The sequence below is a fragment of the Lepus europaeus genome, chromosome 9 (assembly GCF_033115175.1).
Source record: "Lepus europaeus isolate LE1 chromosome 9, mLepTim1.pri, whole genome shotgun sequence".
In the NCBI taxonomy this organism is placed as follows: Eukaryota; Metazoa; Chordata; class Mammalia; order Lagomorpha; family Leporidae; genus Lepus; species Lepus europaeus.
The window spans coordinates 94947032-94965491 of record NC_084835.1 but is presented as its reverse complement, the minus strand read 5'-3'; the positions used below and the strand labels follow the sequence as shown (position 1 = coordinate 94965491).

General features: G+C 55.4%; 1 protein-coding gene across 1 annotated transcript in view; it reads right to left on the bottom strand.

Annotated features, from left to right (window-relative positions):
• The window catches only part of ARK2C (arkadia (RNF111) C-terminal like ring finger ubiquitin ligase 2C), a 103692-nt gene that overhangs the window by 12769 nt on the left and 72463 nt on the right, over nt 1-18460 (bottom strand). The window contains exons 2-3 of the mRNA XM_062200271.1: nt 2369-2684; nt 317-427 (exon numbers count right to left, since the gene is read on the bottom strand). Of these exons, the coding sequence (XP_062056255.1) occupies nt 317-427; nt 2369-2684 (427 nt within the window). The remainder of the gene's footprint in view (nt 1-316; nt 428-2368; nt 2685-18460) is intronic.

The window sequence follows — 18460 nt, the reverse complement described above, 5'->3', positions numbered from 1 at the left end:
TTCTCCTCTCCCCCTCCCTATCCCAGGAACCACTGGTCCATAGCCCTCATTGAGCTGGAGAAATGTTTTGTGTCACTGTCTCGCTCTCCCCTCTGCAAGGCCATGAACACTGAGCCCTGGGCTGGGCACATGATGCTGCCAAATTATATTTGAGCCGATCACTGGAACCAGGCCAGGCGAAGCCAACTGGGCCTGAGAATGGCTAACAGTAGGGACAGGCTGGGGGCTGAGGACCAGGCGGCCGACATCAAAGTAAAGGAAACCAGGGGCTCCATGGATCCGGCGCCCTTCTTCCCCAGGGACCCCGAAGACTCACCAGTCAGTGCCTTCAGCCAGATACCTGGGCTGAGGCGTCTGCAGTTGGTGGCTGAAGTCGAAGCTGGGGTGGAGGCGGTGGGGGTGGACAGACACGCGCTCCTGACTCCGCCTGCGGAGAGGAAGGAGGGCCTACCACATCAGGGGCTGCCTGGGTGAGCCCTGCCCCCGGGAGCTCTGAGTGCCCCCAGCCAACCCCAGGAGGCTCCACTCCCGCGGACCCCAGCCCCCTCCCCCGAGACTGAACCCACAGCCCACCCGGCATACTCCAAAGCAGCACCACAGACTGCAGCAGGTGGCAACCCAGACCTGGCCACTGTCTCTGGCTAGCCATGGCAGTGAGGTCTTTCCTAAGGTGTGTCTGCTGTATGTGTGTCACCTGGCCCCAGCCAGGCTCTGCTCCTGCCCTGCCCTCCTCCTCCTGTCCCTCTCTGTCCTAGGTGGTTCATCTTCAAGACACACAGCCTCGTGTCGTGTCCTGCAGGCTGTTCCACCTCTGGGCATGTCCTCTCTCCTGCCACGCTCTTCTCTTCCTCTTTTTCACATTCTCAGCAGCTTTCACGCCCCACATCAAAGCCCGCCTCCTCCAGGAAGAGCTCCCCGAACACCCCAAATGAAGGTAAGCTCTCCTCCCTCTGACCTCCTACAGCCCTCAGCTCCTGTCTCAGGCACCAACCTCCACAAAACCATGGATACTCTGGGCCCTAGAGCACCCTTGGGGTCCCTGATACCTTGTCAGGTGGTGGGAGAGGTCCAAACCATCTCCCGTACAGTACTAGGTCGTTATTTGCCTCTCCACTCGCCTCATCTCTCAGGTGGGCAGCGGGAATTTCGCGTGCCCTGTGGTTCTGTAAGACTCAGTGTGGAAGCAGACACAGCAGAGCGACCTTCTATGAAGCCGTGTAGTAGAGAGAGCTGGAAATACGCTTTTTTAGAAAAAGCCTTGCAGGGCTCGTGCTATGGTGTGGTGGACAAAGCCGCTGCCCCCAGTGCTGGCATCCCATATGGGCACTGGTTTGAGTCCCAGCTGCTCCACTTCCAATCCAGCTCTCTGCTGTGGCCTGGGAAAGCAGTAGAAGATGGCCCAAATGCTGGACCCCTGCACCCACATGAGAGACCCGGAACAAGCTCCTGGCTCCTGGCTTCAGATAGGTGCAGATCCAGCCACTGTGGCCAATTGAGGAGTGAACCAGTGGATGAAAGACCTCTCTCTCTCTCTCTCTCTCTCTCTCTCTCTCTCTGCTTCTCCTTCTCTCTCTGTGTAACTCTGACTTTCAAATAAATAAATAAATCTTAAAAAAAAAAAGCCTCGCTCCTCACTAAATTTATGTTGGTTATTTCTCATGAATTAGATTACTGGTGCCAACATACAGTGAGCTTGCTATTTCTTAATGAATTGATGATACTTGGAAATTTCTCGGGAGTAATTTCTCATATGGCTCACATCCATCATCACAGCCCACAGAAACAGAATCTCTTTGTGGTCCTCATTGATTTTGGAGGAGTCAAAGGGTCCCAAGACCAAGAAGTCTGAGACCCACTGGTCTTGTGCAACTCAGAGAGGCGTCGAGAGTTGCCCAGGGTCCCCCAGCTGCCTCAGACCCCTCTGGTGACTGCTGTCTACTTTTACCCTCCCTGTGTTTCTTTGAGCAGGGCTGGCACCAGGCACCTCCTTTCTTTGGGGGCCCCGGGCATTAGAATCAGGTGGTCACGAAGCTGCAGGGGACAGGAGGGGTCCCCTAGTGAAAACTCCTTCCATGCAAAAGTCCACTGTGAGCATCGTGGACCACCAGTTCCTCAGATGAGCCTGCGTGTGGGTGATGTGATGTCGACGCATCTTCGAGGGGGCTGCAATGGGTCAGGACAGCGCTCCCTGTCTGAAACAAACGGGTCCAATGGAGGTGAAAAGCACCTTGTGAGGGGACCCTCTGGGTGAGTAATGATCCAGCTTGAGTAGAAGCCAGGTGTCCTGGCCCGCGGCCCAGCCCCATCCTGGGCTCCGGCCCCGCCCCTACTGCTCCCCCCCCCCACATCAGCTACAGGCTGCACCCACCTGGGGTGCGAGACGAGCCTGCGGTGCTGGGCTTCCAGGAGCTGCTGCTGCAGGAGGTATTGCTGGTGCAGGGCCTGAGGTAGGAAGGAGGGACCTGTGACGTCCTGGAACTGCAGGGTGGGCAGCGGGGTCAGCGACTGGTGCAGGGCGCCGCTGTGCTGGTGGGCCGGGGCCATGTGGGCGCTGAGGCCCGGCTGCGGCTGCACGGGGTGGGCCAGCGGGAAGTCGGCGGTGAGCGGCTGCGGCTGCGGGGGCCCCAGGTGGAAGTGGCGGCAGGAGGTAGCGTGAGGATGCTGAGACCTTTGAAAGGGGGCACCTGCGGGGCAAGGACAGAGAAGGCTGGGTGAGGACCCGCGCCCCGTGCCAGCCGCGCTCCGAACTGCGCTGAGGCCATGGCCAGCCGGACCCCACCCACAGGAAGTCTTCATGTGCCGAGAGAAGGCAGCGGAAGTCGTTTTGCATGCAGTTTTAAGAAAAAAAAAAATCACACAAAACATTTTTTAAAGAATTAAATAACTTATTGTAATATCATAATTTATTTAAAAGCAGACATAGCCAGGTATAAGCTGGGCTCAAGCTACATGTAATTCAGGCCCCCATACTTTCCTAAATGCAGTTGAACTTGATGACAAGAAGCCTTCTCTGTAAGCTAAGATCCAGCCCCAGACCTTGGCGTGGAGTCCAATGAGTCTGATGTCTGGTGTGGAGTCTGGTGAGTCCACAAAGCAGAGCCCGCACTAAGAAGGATGTACGGAGCACATTCAATGCCAGGTGTGCTGGTCCCCAACAGGAGGCCAAAGAATAGAGGAAGATAAGCAGACGAGATGCAGGGAACGGAAGTGACAACAGCAGGCAAGCGATGACAGGAGACTCCGGGAAGGTGGAAAGCAGACGGAGGAGTTAGGGGAGCTGAGACTGGCAAACCAAGCTCCCTGCACAGGGCGGGAAAGGCCAGGGGCCAGGGGACCTGAGAGGAGGGAGACTGGCTGCCAGTGTGGGTAGGGGGCAGTTACGCCCAGGGCTCCTCCCCCTCCCCAGGCTTGGCAGTGATTGTCCCTCCCAGAGAGGCTCCCATGGGGGATGTGCCGGGAGACATATACAGGTGGGTTAAGCAAAAGTCTGGGTGTGGAACTTTGGAAGCCACCGTCTTCTTCTGCCACTTGATTCCAAAAACAGTCACCGGTGTGTGTCCCTGCCCTGCCTGCTCCACAGCCCTGGCCTAGAGACTGGGGGGAGCTCTTCAAAGGACCAGCTGTGGCTCTAGGAAGAAAGCTACGTGTCCTTCGGGTTGGGCGCGCACCAGGAAAATGGCCAGCATTGTCACACGTGCACCCAGAGCTCTGGCCCACACTTCTACATGAACACACAACCCCAGGGGATAAGTCTCTCAGGGAGGGTTACAATGTGAAAAGACACGGAACAGGGAACAGATTTTTAAGAAAACCCAGAGGAGAGACAACACAAGGATGAGAAAAATAAACTTCAAAACACTTTAATTAATATCCTCAGAGAAATAAAGTGTTGGATATGGGAAACAGCAGAAAGCTCTTTTAAAAGGAGCCATGAGGGATTGGTGTGGTGCAGTGGGTTAAGCCACTGCTGGCATCCCATATCAGAGCACTGGACTCCCAGCTGCTCTGCTTCTAATCCAGCTTCCTGCTAATGCACCTGGGAAGGCAGCAGAGGATGACCAAGTCCTTGGCCCCCGCCTCCCATATGGGAGATCCTGATGGAGTTCCAGGATCCTGGTTTTAGCATGGCCCAGGTCCAGCTATTACAGGCACTTGGGGGACTGAACCAGCAGATAGAAGACCTCTCTCTCTCTCATGAAATTAATAAATAATTTTTTAAAAAAGGAACAATAGGGGCTGGTGCTGTGGCTTTCCCTTATGGGCGCCAGTTCATGTCCTGGCTGCTCCTCTTCCGATCCAGCTCTCTGCTATGGCTTGGGAAAGCAGTGGTAGATGGCTCAAGTGCTTGGGCCCCTGCACCCATGTGGGAGACCTGGAAGAAGCTCCTGGCTCCTGGCTTCGGATCGACACAGCTCCAGCCATTGCGGCCAATTGGGGAGTGAACCAGTGGTCGGAAGACCTCTCTCTCTCTCTCTTTCTCTCTCTCTGTAATTCTACCTTTCAAAATTAATAAATCTTTAAAATAAAAAAGGAACAATGAGAAAATAAGAGAGAGCTCTTGGAAATCAAAAGCACACAGGTGCGATCTCAAATCCAACAGCAGGGTTGAAGGCAGAGCTGGGACCATTTCCCAGGGAGCAGGATAAGAAGACAGGGAATGTGCAAGAGAGGAGAAAAGATGCAGACGTGGAAGGACCCGGTCAGACGAGGCCACCAGTGAGAGAGAGAGAATGGAGGAACAACAGGAGGGAAACTATGGGAAAAGATTGCGAAAGTGTCCCTCAGCATTGAAGTTCTGCATAGCTAGACAGACAGGACCCTTGAGTGCCCAGCAAAAGATGGGGGCAAAAACCCCACCCCCAGGCACCTCCCTGTGCAAGTCCGAGCAGGCAACTAGACAATTCCAGCACCTTCCCGAGAGAAGGCCAACAGATCACGTCCAAAGGGTCAGAAATCAGAATAGTGTGAGATCGTTCAAAAGCAACACTGGAAGCTCAAAAACTAGGAGTGACCCCCTCCAAGGCACTGAGAGGGGAGAATGATTTTCAGTCTAGACTTCCATGCCCAGGCAAACTTTGAATCAAGCGTGATGGTAGAATAAAACCGTTTTCAAACAAGCTTGGGTCTCCAAAGAATCAGCCAAGAATGAAGAGCAGTGACATAGGGGCCTGCACCCAAAGAGGTGGGGGATTCCCAAGCACCCAACCCTGCAGCGACTTTGGCAGAGGAAAGAGCTGTAGGAAGATGAGAGAAGTGGCAGACAGAAATGACTTCCCAGGAAGGGAATGGGGCGAAAGGGGGAATTGGAAAGACTGAACTCCCACTGCCCACTGGCATTATAATGTGAGCCATTTAGGTCCTGCTAAATTGCCTGGTAGACACAGGTGAAATTAATTGAAATACCTGGCTTCTGTAACTCAGTATATCAGGAATGTTATATGTCAGCAGGTACTCCACATAAAAGATCATTGACTGACATTCCTTTTTTCATGCTAACTCTTCTATATCCGGTGGGTATCTCGCGCTTGAACACATCTCAGCATAGACCAGCCACGTTCCCCGTTAGTGGCTTCCATGTTGGACAACACCACTCTAAAGAAGAAAAGCCAACCGCACGCACAGAGCAAGCTTTGTGCCAAGTCCCCTGGTTGGTCTGCCTTCAGAGGGGAAGCTCACCGCTGCTTATGGGTGAAATCCAAAGCCCGTCACCTCCTAGCGCAGCCCCGTCGTCTTTCTCCCACTGACACCATCAAGCCACCCACAGGGGTCTGCTTGAAACCAGACACCCACATGCACCCACAGGGGCCTCTGCTGCCTTCTCCCCAGCTGCTTTACTCATCTTCGAAGGCCCGTGTCACCTCTCAGCTCCTCCAGAAATGCCCCCACTGCCCACCAGCCCCAGGGGTGGCCTCCTGCTCTGAGCTCTGCAGAACACCCTCTCTCTCCCACGCACTCGGCACCTGGCGGTGGCTACCTTGAGCTGTCTCTTCACGCTCATCACCCCGCCTGGCTGAGCTCCGTGCCTCTGCTGTTTTTCCAGACACCCCCACCCACCCACACACACACTCCTCGCTTGGAACTGGCATTGCAGTAAATACCTGGGTGTGTGACTGTTGGTGGGAGGGAGGGAGAAACAGGGGCTCAGAGGGACCCAAGTACTGAGGCTGGCTGACGGCCCACTTGTTGGCACTTGAATAGGAAAGAGTGGCACGTAGAGCCCAGGCGAGCTCTGAGATTTCGTGCTGCATTGTGGCAGGGATGGGGCAGGTGGCACTGATCAATGTCCTTCCTCCTGCCCCAGGGTGCCCGCTGTGCCCAGGGGAGCCTACAGGTGACACGACACAGGTGCCCCTCGCCAGGAGGGGCAGCAAGAGAAAGGTAGACAAAAGTGTCTCTCTGTCCCCTGACGTCCCAGGCAATGTCTACCCGCAAAAGTCCTTTGACTTCCGGTCTGACACTCTGCAGCCCTGCTCTGTGATCCCCATTCCCAGAGTGGCCCACGGTCTTATCACACTGCTCAGAAGGGAGCTGAAGCCCTAAGACACCCGCCCTGGGCCCCCTGGGCCTCTCCTCGGCCCCACCAGGGGGATTCCAAAAGGCCCTGGAAAGTGGAATTCAAAGAGAAGTTTATTTTGGTGGCCACAAAATTCTTTGGGAATCCATGTATAGGGAAGGGTCTTCAAAGCATTCAGGGACAAAATGTGTGTTAGGAAAAAGCTATTCATGGATTTCAATGTTTTGCACCAAAATCAACTTAGGTGTTAATTCCTCAAAGTGCCTTGGGGTCTCAGGTGGGCTCTGTGTCACATCAAGGAACCGGCTAATAGCTGCTGTGTTTGGGATCCAAGCACAGCGAAGTGGAGCTCTCTGGGGAGAGTGTCTGTCTGACCAGCGCCGACGGCCCTGTCAGTAGACAGCCTGCAGTTTTCCCACCAGAGTCCCTCCTCCAGGTTAAAACACCATCTCCAGGCGCCTCTGACTTGTTCTGCATCTCTCACAGCTCCCCAGGGCCACGACACCATCGTGGAAAGATTCATCATGCACTAACTCGTATTTCCAGGGAGCGGGGAAGAAGATGCTCCCGGAAACAAATCAAGTACTTCATTCAACAAACTTATCCGTGTAAAACTCAAATTAGTTTCAGAAAAAAAAAAAAAAAAAAAAAAAAAAGAACATGCATCTAAGAATACTAGAAATTGATGCTGAGGATTAGTGCCTCCTGGGAGTTGGCTGGGAGCAGGGCTGGGGCTGGGGCCTGAGCAAGGTGGGCATAGGGCTGGGGGTGGGAGGCCCAGGTCTAGCTCTGCACAGCTGGCACAGGGCGAGTCTGTAGGTACGGGGCTCACCTGGTACCCACCTGGCAAACACAGACACACAACAGGTGCTCCACGAACACTGGGGGCTAGTGGCCGCTTCATTGCCTTGTGGGCAAGGAGCCGGATGAGGTTGGCAGTGAGGAAGTTGGTGGGTGGGAAGATGGCAGGAACCACACAGCCCCGTGGCAGGGGGTGGGGAGAGGGAGAGGGAGAAGCTGAGAATGCAGGACCGAGGGCTGGGGGAGGCTGGGAGGGCTTGGCAGCCCTGGGTCTCCGAAGGGTCACGGGCTTGCCTCGAACACTTGTCTGCCAAGGGACAGTGTGCAGATTTGAACCTGGTTGTGCCCCAACAGCCAAATGTTGATGGGAGGGAGGGGATAGGGCACAGGCAGTGGGACACTTGGGAAAGCCAGGGCTGGCCCTTGGGACTGCTGTGGCTGACTTGTCCATGTCCTCCCACCCCGCCCCCACCCAGTGTCCATGCTGAATCGAAACCCCAGGATGATGGGACCAGGAGGTGGGCTTGGGGGTGATTAGGCCAGGGGCAGAGCACACGTGAACAGCCTTGATCCTGTAAGAGAGACCCTAGGCAGGACACAGCTGGGCGGCACAGAGGCCCCCAGGCCCTCAGTCGGCTAAGGCCTTGACCTTGGACTTTGCAGCCTGCAGACCCATGAGTGGTAAGTGTCTGCTGTTTGTAAGCCAGCCCGGCTCTGGTGTCTGCTCATGGCAGCTCCGATGGTCCAACACTGGAGGCTTCCCGAGATGGGAAGGGGTCTGGAAATGGGGACACCAAGGACACACCCGACACAGGCTGGGGTCTCCTCTGGCCTGCTGTCAGAGCTGGGCATGAGCAGAGAAAGGTGTGGCCCAGGTGACAGAATGGCAGAGACCATGAGGCCTGCAGAGGCTGCCCCAGAGAAGGCTGGGCTCCTGAGCTAGAGGCCCTGACACACACATACACACACAGACACACACTCACAGACACACACACACTCTGCCCTGGGGAGAAGTGGCCTGTCATCATGTCATCCTCAAGATGCCAGGCCTGGGTCCTGTGGCACAGCAGGTTAAGCCACCTCCGGTGATGCTGGTATCACCTGTTCAAGCCCCTATTGCTCCACTTCCGATCCAGCTCCCTGCTAATGCACCTGGGAAAGCAGCAGAGGATGGCTCAAGTGCTTGGGGCCCCTGCCACCCATGTGGGAGACCTGGATGGAGTTCTAGGTTCCTGCCTTCAGCCTGACCCAGCCCTGGTCATTGCAGTCATTTGGGGAGTCAACCAGTGGATGGAAGACCTCTCTCTTCCTCTCTCTCTGTAACCCTGTCTTTCAAATAAACAAATCTTTAAACAAGTAAATAAATACATAAGCTGCCAGGCCTGTGAGGCAGCAGCTTCAAGCTCAGACTGGGAGGGCTTGGAAAGGGACAATAGGCAGCATGGCCGGGTAGCCTGCCCCAGTGGGGCCTCAGGCCCAGGCCTGCCTACAGTCCTCGTGGCACACTCGCCAGCAGCCAGGGCCAGGCCTGCCCTACACCTCCTGGGAGCTGCGAATGGGAGCCAGACCCTCCTGGCTTCCAGGGAAGGGAGACCAGTTCTCAGAGTGTCCCTTGGGGCAGAGCAGAAGGCAGGGGGAGGGGAGGGGTGGGGTGGGAGGAGTCAGAGGAAGGGGAGGCAGCAGGGCTCAGTGAGGAAGAAGGCCAGGCCAGACCTCTGCGTTCACTCCTTTGCGGGCAGCCCGGCCAGCCACAAGGAAAGCAGCCTTTTGGGAACTGGATGTCTGCCCCCAGGGGCACTGAGGAAGGCCCACCTCCAAGGGGCACCAGGGCTGCAGCCAGGAGGCCGGGACAGGGCCCCTCCTCCCCCACCCTGCCCCAGCCACCATGCACTCCCACACTGACACCTGATCCTGCACACCTATTGACATCTCTGCTGGCAGGGGCTTCAAGTGGCTCCAGCCCCTCATCTTATTCACAGGGAAGCTGTTTGTGAACTGCATGTTGTGACTGCCCCCAGGGCCCCACAGCTGAACAGGCCAGGTCCCTGTCCCCTGCTCCCAGTGGCCGAGGAGATAAGCATTAAGTGCGGCGCCACTATGCCCAGCTCCAGAAGTGGGCAGGCACCCAGGAGAGGCGACACAGACCAGTACTGACCTTCGAAGTGCTGCTTCCAAACGTGCCATGTTCAGGTTCCTAAAGCAAGGTTCTGAGCAAGCCGTCCCCTGCCCATGCTCCCTCCCAGCCCCTCTCCCTCTTGCTGCCCTGGTGGCCTCCCTCTCACCCGTCCCACACCTTGCACGTCTGCACCTGCCAGCAGATGTGGGTCCTTGGCCCAGCAGCCCCTCCCCCCTCGCAGACTGTCACATCCCCTCCACCTTTGACTGCCCTGCGCACATGTTAACCCCTCTTGGAACCCTCCAAGTCCATCCGAAATGGATGAAATTCCACCTCCCCACTTGATGTGTGGCATTAGCCTATTACACTTGGCATTTTATTTGTGTACAAATTTTATTTCCTAGAATAAGCTGTGAAGTGAGTGTTCGCAGGGAAAATCCATGTGGCAAACGTTCTTTGTTCTTAGGAGGGGCTTAGAAACATTCCAAGGGAGGATCGGTAGTGGGAGAATGGGGGGAAGGAGGAGAGGGGAGGGGAGAGGGAGGAGGGGAAGTGGGGGAGAGGAGAGGAGGAGGGAGGACGGCAGGAAGGAGCGGGGGAAGGAGGGGGGAGGAAGAAAGGCCTTCGTTATCTTAGACAAGCTAAGTATTAAATTATTTGCTAGTAAGGAGATTGAGTTCTTTAGGGCATCATCAAATATTCAAGCTCACCGAGCTCAGAGACTGTGAAGGAAGCCTTCATGCTATCCCCCAAGGACAGGCACTCCATGACGGCTTGACCAAGGGCCCTGCAGTAGTAATGGCGGAGTTGCAGCTGGAGGCCAGGCCTCCTGGGCCCCAGCGTGCTCCCCGCTGCCAGGCCCGTCACCGAGCCCCCGCTACTCCTTCACCCATACATGGCCACACATGGTCCTCCTGGAGAGAGCCCACTGCCTCAGGGGGTGCTGAGTGGGAATGCCAAGTCACAGCACTGGGGGACCCCTCCCCCCCTCCCAAGGAATAAGCCCGTTCCTGCCCCAGGAAGTAGCCACGAAGCAGCGAGGCAGCCGCTGCTGGCATCAGGGGAGTGTTTCTGACTCTCATCTGTGCTGGTGTGGCGGACGGCCATGGTGAGTGGCAGTGGATGGCCACGGTGAGCGACAGTGGACGGCCATGGTGAGCGACAGTGGATGGCCACGGTGAATGAGCTTGCTTGGCACAGTCTGGTCTGCCTGGACTGATAGCCTCAGGCCCCTCCCTGCTCTAGGAACAAGTCAAGGAGGTGCCCCAGTTTTAAGACTGGGCTGAGGAGGAGCTGGTGCTGTGGCATGGCAGGTAAAGCTGCCTCCTGCAGTGCCGACATCCCATGTGGGCACCAGTTTGAGACCCGGCTGCTCCTCTTCCGATCCAGCTCTCTGCTATGGCCTGGGAAAGCAGTAGAAGATGGCCCAAATCCTTGGGCCCCTGTGCCCATGTGGGAGACTTGGAGGAAGCTCCTGGCTCCTAGCTTTGGATCAGCCCTGCTCCAGCTCTTGCAGCCATTTGGGGAGTGAACCAGCAGATGGAAGACCTCTCTTCTCTCTCTGCCTCTCTCCTTCTCTCTGCCACTGTTACTCTGCCTTTCATATAAATAAATAGATCTTAAAAAAAAAAAGTGGGCCGAGGTGCTTCCAACCCACCGGGGGCTACTGTGGTGAGACAAACCCTGCAGAGTCGGGGGAAATGTCTGCTTGAGAGGCTGTGCATCTTGTGTTCCACGGGGTTAACCTATGAGAAGAAAGGAGGAAACTTCCGGGTCCCAAAACCAATCGGGGACACCTTAGGACAGATGCTGGCAACCTGGCTGCTGGTGATGGGGAGTGGGCTGTGACATGAGGGACAGCCGGGGAGGCTGGGAAGAGCAGAGGGGACCAGGGACAGGCTCTGGGTTCTCCTCCACAGGGCCCCGAGGAGCCTCCCTTTCCCTCCGGCCCCGTACAGCTCAGAATTCCACCTCTGACACCTCCCCCATCACACCATGGCCCTCGCTGACCTCTGCAGCCTGGGAGCCACTGAGGCCCCTGGGACAAAGAATGTGCCCTTTGTGCTTCATTCAAGAGGCTTAGGGAAGGGATACAGGAAGGGTGGGGTAGGGGATGCGCTTGGGGGGTCTTGAATGGCAGAACTGGGGGCCCGGGGTGCACTTCATGAGCTAACTGGCAGGCTACAGACCTGGAAGATCAGAGAGGAAGGAATGGAAACTGGGCCGCCCAGAGCCTAGCTTTCTGGGCTTTTCTTCCTGCTTTCCTTACCTCCTCCTGGTAAGTCTGTTTAACCTCTTTTGTACCAAAAGACCTGGTCCCTGGCTTGGGTGTGGAGTGCCATACCTGCCTGCCTTCCTATCTCTCTGTATTTTGGTTTCATCCAGCAGAGGACACGCAGGCCTAGGCAAGACAGGATAGGCACAAAGGGGTCCCTTACAGCCTGGAGCCCCTTTATCAGGCTTCCCCAGGGCCAGTCTCTGATCTCTGGTGAAAAGTCCTCCAAGGAGCTGAATTCCAGTTCTCAGAACTCTGATGGGAGGGGGCTTGCACCCTGAGGAAGTCTCCTTGCCCATGGGCCTGAGCCAATCAAGCAGCCAACAAAGGGCTGGTGTTTAGCCACCATTGCCCACGTGGACCAGGAGTGGAGGAAGTCACCTGGAACAGGCGCTGGATAGACACAGGGTGCAATCCTAGCAGAAAAGCCCTTGGCAATGGAACAGACGTCCGGGCATCACCCATCCCAGAAGATCCCTTTTTCTCCAAAGCTAGCAAGGCTGTGATAATATTCCACCAGGGACACAGGGCTTTTTGTGAAAGGATCTGAGAGCAGAAGCCCGCATACTCAGGGCAGGAATTTGGTGTAGTTGTTCAGACGCTGCTTAGAATACCTGTCTCCATATCGAAGTGCCTGGGTTCAAATCCCTGATCCACTTCTCATCCAGCTTCCTACTAATGTACACCCTGGGAGGCAGCAGCGATGGCTTAAGTGCTTGAGTCCCTGCCACCCCCAGGGGACCAGATTGAGTCCCAGGCTCCTGGCTTCTGTCTACTGCAGGCCTTTGTGGGGGGGGGGGGGGAACCAGTGGATGAGAGATCTCTTGCTCTTTGAAATAAAATAATATGTCAATAAATACAACTTTGCAAAAAAAGACGACCACACCCTCTACAAAGCAGGAGTCCATCTCATTCGCCCCTGGTGCTGGTGCTGGTACAGAGACCTCACTAAATGGATGGGTGCACGACCCAGGTAGTGTGCCAGCAGCAGCCGGCCAGCCCCTGAGCACTGGGCAGCTTTGCCTGGAGGCAGAGGAACAAAGGAAGCTCAAGCTGTAAAGTGCGAGGTGGAAGAAGAACCCGAAAGCACTGCCCACAGGGAGGCGGAGAATGCTGGCCGCGAGGACAGGGCCCAGTTACAGGTCCAGCACGGACCGGGGAGGCCCAGCACACGGGAGGTCAGCTCGAGCCACCACCTGCAGAAGCAGAGGAGATGGCCATGTCTGACCCAGCGCGTGCCCTCCTCCTGGCGGCCCTGCCCAAGGGGGGAGCCTCTCCTCCGAGCCCGGCTTTGGTTAGCGTCTGTAAACCACGCCTACTTCCTCTTTGGTCATCAGCTCGGATATCCACCGAACGTTGCACCCTTTACATAGAGACTCAAGTAAATACATTAAAAAGTTCAAAATCAAACTCGCAAACCTCAAAGACTTTCCAGAAATGGTCAGGTGGCTCCCTGGGTGCTGCTCGCATCAGCACCGCCTGGTGTTGCAAACGGGCAGCCCAAGTTCAGAAAGCCGCTCCCTGGGCCCCTGCCTCTGGGGCTCTGCAGGGTACACAGAGAGCCTGGGAGCGCTGTGAGCAGGGCAGAAGCTTCCTCCTTCTGCCAGCGTCGCCCTGGGGGCTCCTGCCGACCTCTTCTCCCTGTGCCCAGCCTGCTCCCAGGCCCTTCCCTAGGGGAAGAGTGTAGAGTGGACCCCGGCTTTGCTCAGGGGCTGGTGTGAGTTCAGGAGCCGAAGGTCTAGTGGTGGGATTTCAGCCGGCAGCTGAGTCGGGCCCTGGGGGCGTCCTTGACCGGCCCATACCCCTGACATCAGAGCGCATCAGCGGGTGGGGGTCTGCTGGCCTTTGGGGGGCTGCAGCCAGTTCAACTCCATCTCCCACCATAGCTGCTCCACCCGTACCCAGCACTCCAGAGTGTGGAATGTGCCTGTGTGTGTGCCTGTGTGTGTGTGTGTGTGTGTGTGTGTGTGAGAGAGAGAGAGAGAGAGAGAGAGAGAGAGAGAGAGAGAGAGAGAAAGGAAGCTGGTAGAAACATGAGTGAGGAAGGAAGGGGAGAAAGAAGCTTGGAAGAGAGAGAGAACCGGAAGGGAGACAGCAAAGGGGAGACAGAGGAGGGAGGAAGCACGGTGAGAGGACAGCAGGCGGGGAAGATGCCTGGGAAAGGCTGAGCTGTAGCCTCCTCAAAGCTGACAGGTCCCAGTGCCCCACAACCAGCAAAAGCCCCCTCTCAGGTCACTTTCTGTGATCCACTGGTGCCTCAGCTGCCCTGGCTTGGGTGGTGACAGCTCCTGCCTCCCCAGCCCTGTCCACCTTCCCTGGGGAGGTCTGGTCCAGCAGCGTCCCGACCCATGTGTGCAGCACTGAGAGTCCTGCATGGTTATTTCCGGTCAGTGTCTCTTCGACCAGGTCACCCCAGCTGGACAGAGAAGCCCCACAGGCCACGCCTTATGCATGCCCCCAAGGAGGCGAGCCCTGGGCAAGCCCTCAGGGGAGCAACTGGGCTTCCTATTGGGCTTCAGTTTTCCAATCTGCAAAACAAGCAGGTCGCACCCCACCTGCTCACCCAGCTGCAGAGAGGGGGCGCAGTGACTTGCTGCAGTTGGAGACACTGCCACAGTATGCGAACACCTGCGCAAGCTCCCACTCTTGGGAGACTCCAGCAGGGGAAGTAGCCAGGGCACCCAGCACCTGGCCACCCGAGAGCACGGTGCCCACAGCAGCCCCTGGCCTGAGCCCTGTGACAGCAGAGAGCTTCCTGGTCCAATAACTTCATTCCTGCCGGAGCCAGAAAGGCACCAGGAGGGAGTCGGCGCTTTGGATACAGTGTTGCTCTCGTCCCCTTCTCCTCCGAAAGTGCAAGTGCGCACAAAAGGCCACTGCGAAGTCCAAACACTCAGTGTGCATGAACTCATAAGGCTTCCTGTCTGGTCAGAGAGACTGGGAAGCCGTGCAGGTGCTGCATGAGTTGGCACGGCCAGGAGAGAAAAGCTAACCTATGCCCTTCAAGTTCTGCATGAGCAGCCCAGAGAATGAGCAGGGCCAGACAGCAGCTCTTTGCTGGGTCTGAAACTAATTCATTTTTATTTGATAGGTGTAGACACACACACGCACACACACACAGAGGGAGGGAGGGAGGGAGGGAGGGAGGGAAGGGTGGGGGAGACAGGGTTCCCATCCACTGGTTCATTCTCAAGTGCCCGCAAAAGCCAGGCCAAGAGCTGGGAACTCAATCCAGGTCTCCCATGTGGGTGACAGGAACCCAGTCACTTGGGCCATCATTGCTGCCTCCAGCTCTATATTAGCAAGAAGCTAGAGCTGGTAGCAGGGCCGGGAACCAAAGCGAGGCACACCGATACGGCATGTGGGCTTGTTAGGCTGACTGCCCACTTGCAGGGTCTGAAGTCTTCTTGCCATAGAGTTTCATTTGATTCCTATCTGGATGTACTCGTTTACCTTCCTTTCCCTACTATGCGCCACCATGGTGCCAGGTGCCAGGGATGTAGAGTCGTGGATAAAACATGGAATGGAACTGGTCTGGCTGTGCACTGGCCAGGGTGGACACCATCAGCGTTAGCTGGGCAGCAGGCTTCAGAGACTTCATACGAAGCAATTCAAAGATAAGGAGACACTGATTAAGTAATAATTAATTAAATGTTGGAGTGACACAATTTTGGAGATAGTGTATTAAAGTACATTTTAGGTTAGATTTCACCTGTTTCTTTGTACCTTTTTAGTGTGAGATTAAATTACATATGTGTCATACATGACACTTCTATTGGACAGCCCTGGTCTAGACAGTGAATCAGCAGATATGAAAATATGTCATTCATTCATGACAATGATAGAGCGATGGATTAACTGAAGCAGGAAGGAAGGATGGGTGTGGAGAGGGACAGTTTTTATTTTAAAATAGGATGGCTGGGAGGGCCTTCACTGTGAAGATGGCTTTTGCATGAAGAGCTGAAAACAGCCAAGCAGGCGGATATCCAGGCAAAATGCTTCCTCTGCAGATGGAACTGCAAATGCAAAGGCCCTGTGGTGACAGCACTCCTGGTCTGTTGAGCGACAAGTAGTTGGAGTTTAAGTGAGACAGAGCTTGGGGGATGGAGACACAGGTCACGCAGGATCTCAATGGTCATTATAGATGTTGACTTGGACTCTGAGTGAAACCAGGAGCCAAAGGAGGATATCTAACCTGAGAAATGACAGAATTTGACTTGCTCTGGCTGCTGTGTGGAGCAAAAGCCACATGGGACAAAAGGAAGAAACCAAGTAAGAGACAATGGTTTCTTAGACTAAGGTGACAACAGGGAGCGGGGAGGAAGAAATGGTCAGGTCCCAAAGATACATCATTTCAAAGGTAGAGGTGACCCAGTCTGCTCATGGATTGGCTGTGGAATGTAAGAGACGGAGCACAGAGAGGCTTCCAGGTCTTCTGTGCCGAGCTACTAGGATGATGTGGTTGACAGCTCACAACAAATGGCCACACCCCTCCCCTCCCTGGATGCTCAGCCTCCGTAAGGTGGCAGTGCAGCGTCATCAAGGCATCTAAAGGCAGAGTCTATTTTCTCACCTCTTGAACCTGGGCTTGGCCCAAGGAATGTAGCAGGAGTGGCATCATGGAAGCTCTGCACCTAGGCCTCAAGAGACCTTGCAGATCCCACTCTCTCGCTCTTGGTCCCGTGCCTCTACCGTGGCACAAGCCCAGGCTAACTAACCGGAGGAGGGGAGGCCATGCGAAGCAGAGATCAGCCATCCAAGCCGAGGCCATCCCAGGTCATCTGTCCCAGCTTCCCCAGAGGAAAGCAAAAGGACTTCCCAGCTGAGCCCAACCCAAGTGACTAACCCACGGAACTGTGAGCTGAATAAAGAGTTATTGTTTTAGGGCCAAGTTTTGAAAGGGTTGTTAGAAAAAGCTCACTGATACAGATGGTGCTGCCATTTGTTGAGGTGAGGACTCAATTCTGAGTTATGCTGTAATTGTTCTGAATGTGAGTCTGAATGCTTAGGGAGCAAAATCCTTGTCTTCACTTCCCAGAACCCTTACAGCACCCTCAGGACAGGACTGGATGGAACCTGGGTCCCCGGTGAACACTGGATAAATGGATGGACAGATACAGGGGTGAGTGTATGGATGGATGGGTGGGCGGGTGGATGGATGGATGGATGGGTGCATGAGTGGGTGGGTGGATGGATGGATGGACAGACAGATGGATGGATGGATGGATGGATGGATGGACAGATGGACGATGCATGCATGGATGAATAGGCAGTAGGTAGATGGATGGATGAGTGAGTGGCTGCACAGATGGGTGGGTGGACAAATGGATAACCTATATATTGGTTCCCAAATCGTGAGCCATTTCCTCGTGTCACCCTTCTCCTGACAAAACCTGAAGGGTGTTAACTGCTCCCCCTCAAGAACTTGCAGGTGCACCTTGATTTCCTAGAGCTGTCCCCAATGATGGTAACAGAGCCTTGAAACCCACACATGTGTAGCACTACATTTTAGCCTCAGTTTCGACCTCTCACACCCAGCCTTTTCCCAGATGTGCTGGCAAATAGACAAATCGATTGTGTTGAGTTTTTCTTCCTCTCCACCCCCTGACATGTTAATTAGCAGTGGAAATGCCAGCAGCAAAGTCAGGAAGGCTGAGGACGAACCCCACTGCTGAGCTGCCAGCTGGCGCTGCGCTGGGCATCCTAACTCTTCCGTCCAGAGCGGCTTTCCATTTGCAGAGCCCCAGGCATGCATTCCTGCCTCCCTGGTCACCTTTCCTCCCTCGGCAGGTGCTCCAAGTCGCCCATGAACTCTACCTGGGCCCCGCGGCGATGGTCTCAGTAACGACTGTGGGCCACTTCAACCTCTTACAAAGCTTCTCCCAAATTCAGCCCCACAACTCTCCAATGCAGTGAATTATGGAAACTGTCCCCATTTTACAGACAAAGAAACAGAGGCCCAGGGGGTTAGAAAGATTTGCTCAGTCCCACTTGGCCCAGATTGGGAACCTGGAGTCTGGTTCTCTGATTCCAGGTCTGTGTTTCTTTTGCTGTCAGCACCATCAAAACCCAAGCTCCATAAAGGACCAAGCGTGCCCCTGAGGACGGAAGCTCCCAAAGCAAATTGCTGACAAGGTCACCCTGGTAGGTGTCACACGGGCATTCGTGTTTAAGAGGTGTCGGTCGAACTCTAGCCACAGTCATCCAGGCGCAGGCATGGGACAGCGAAGAGGCCTCTCCCAGGCACTGAGCCTGCTGCTGCCCACAGGCCAATTTGGCTTCTGCCCTGTCCTGGGCCAGTCTCTGGGCTGGAGGTCCAGATGTCCTCCGAGACTAGCAGGGGGTCCAGGAGCTGAGAATAGAGGCCCAGCAGGACTTGGGCTTAGGCGAGCCTCGGATCCCACCACCCCTGCTGTGAGTTCATGCTCCCCATTCACAATGCTGCCATGACACAAAATGAAGATGTGTCCTGGGGACACAATGGCCCCTAACAAAGCTCAAATGACCTCTCCCATGCCCTTCCCAGCTTGCCACTGGGGCAAGGGGAAGGCCTGGGGATCAGAATTCTACACGCTGTGCCTGCGCTTCTGAAATCTGAGGGCTGTGCACAAGTGCACGTGTGTGATGTGTGTGAATGCATGTGTGTGGCATGTACATGCACGTATGACTGTGCGAGTTCAACTGTTGGGCTCGTGTGTGGTACAGTGAGTGCATGTGGGTGTGCATGTGTGTGGTGTATGCACAAGGGTTCTTG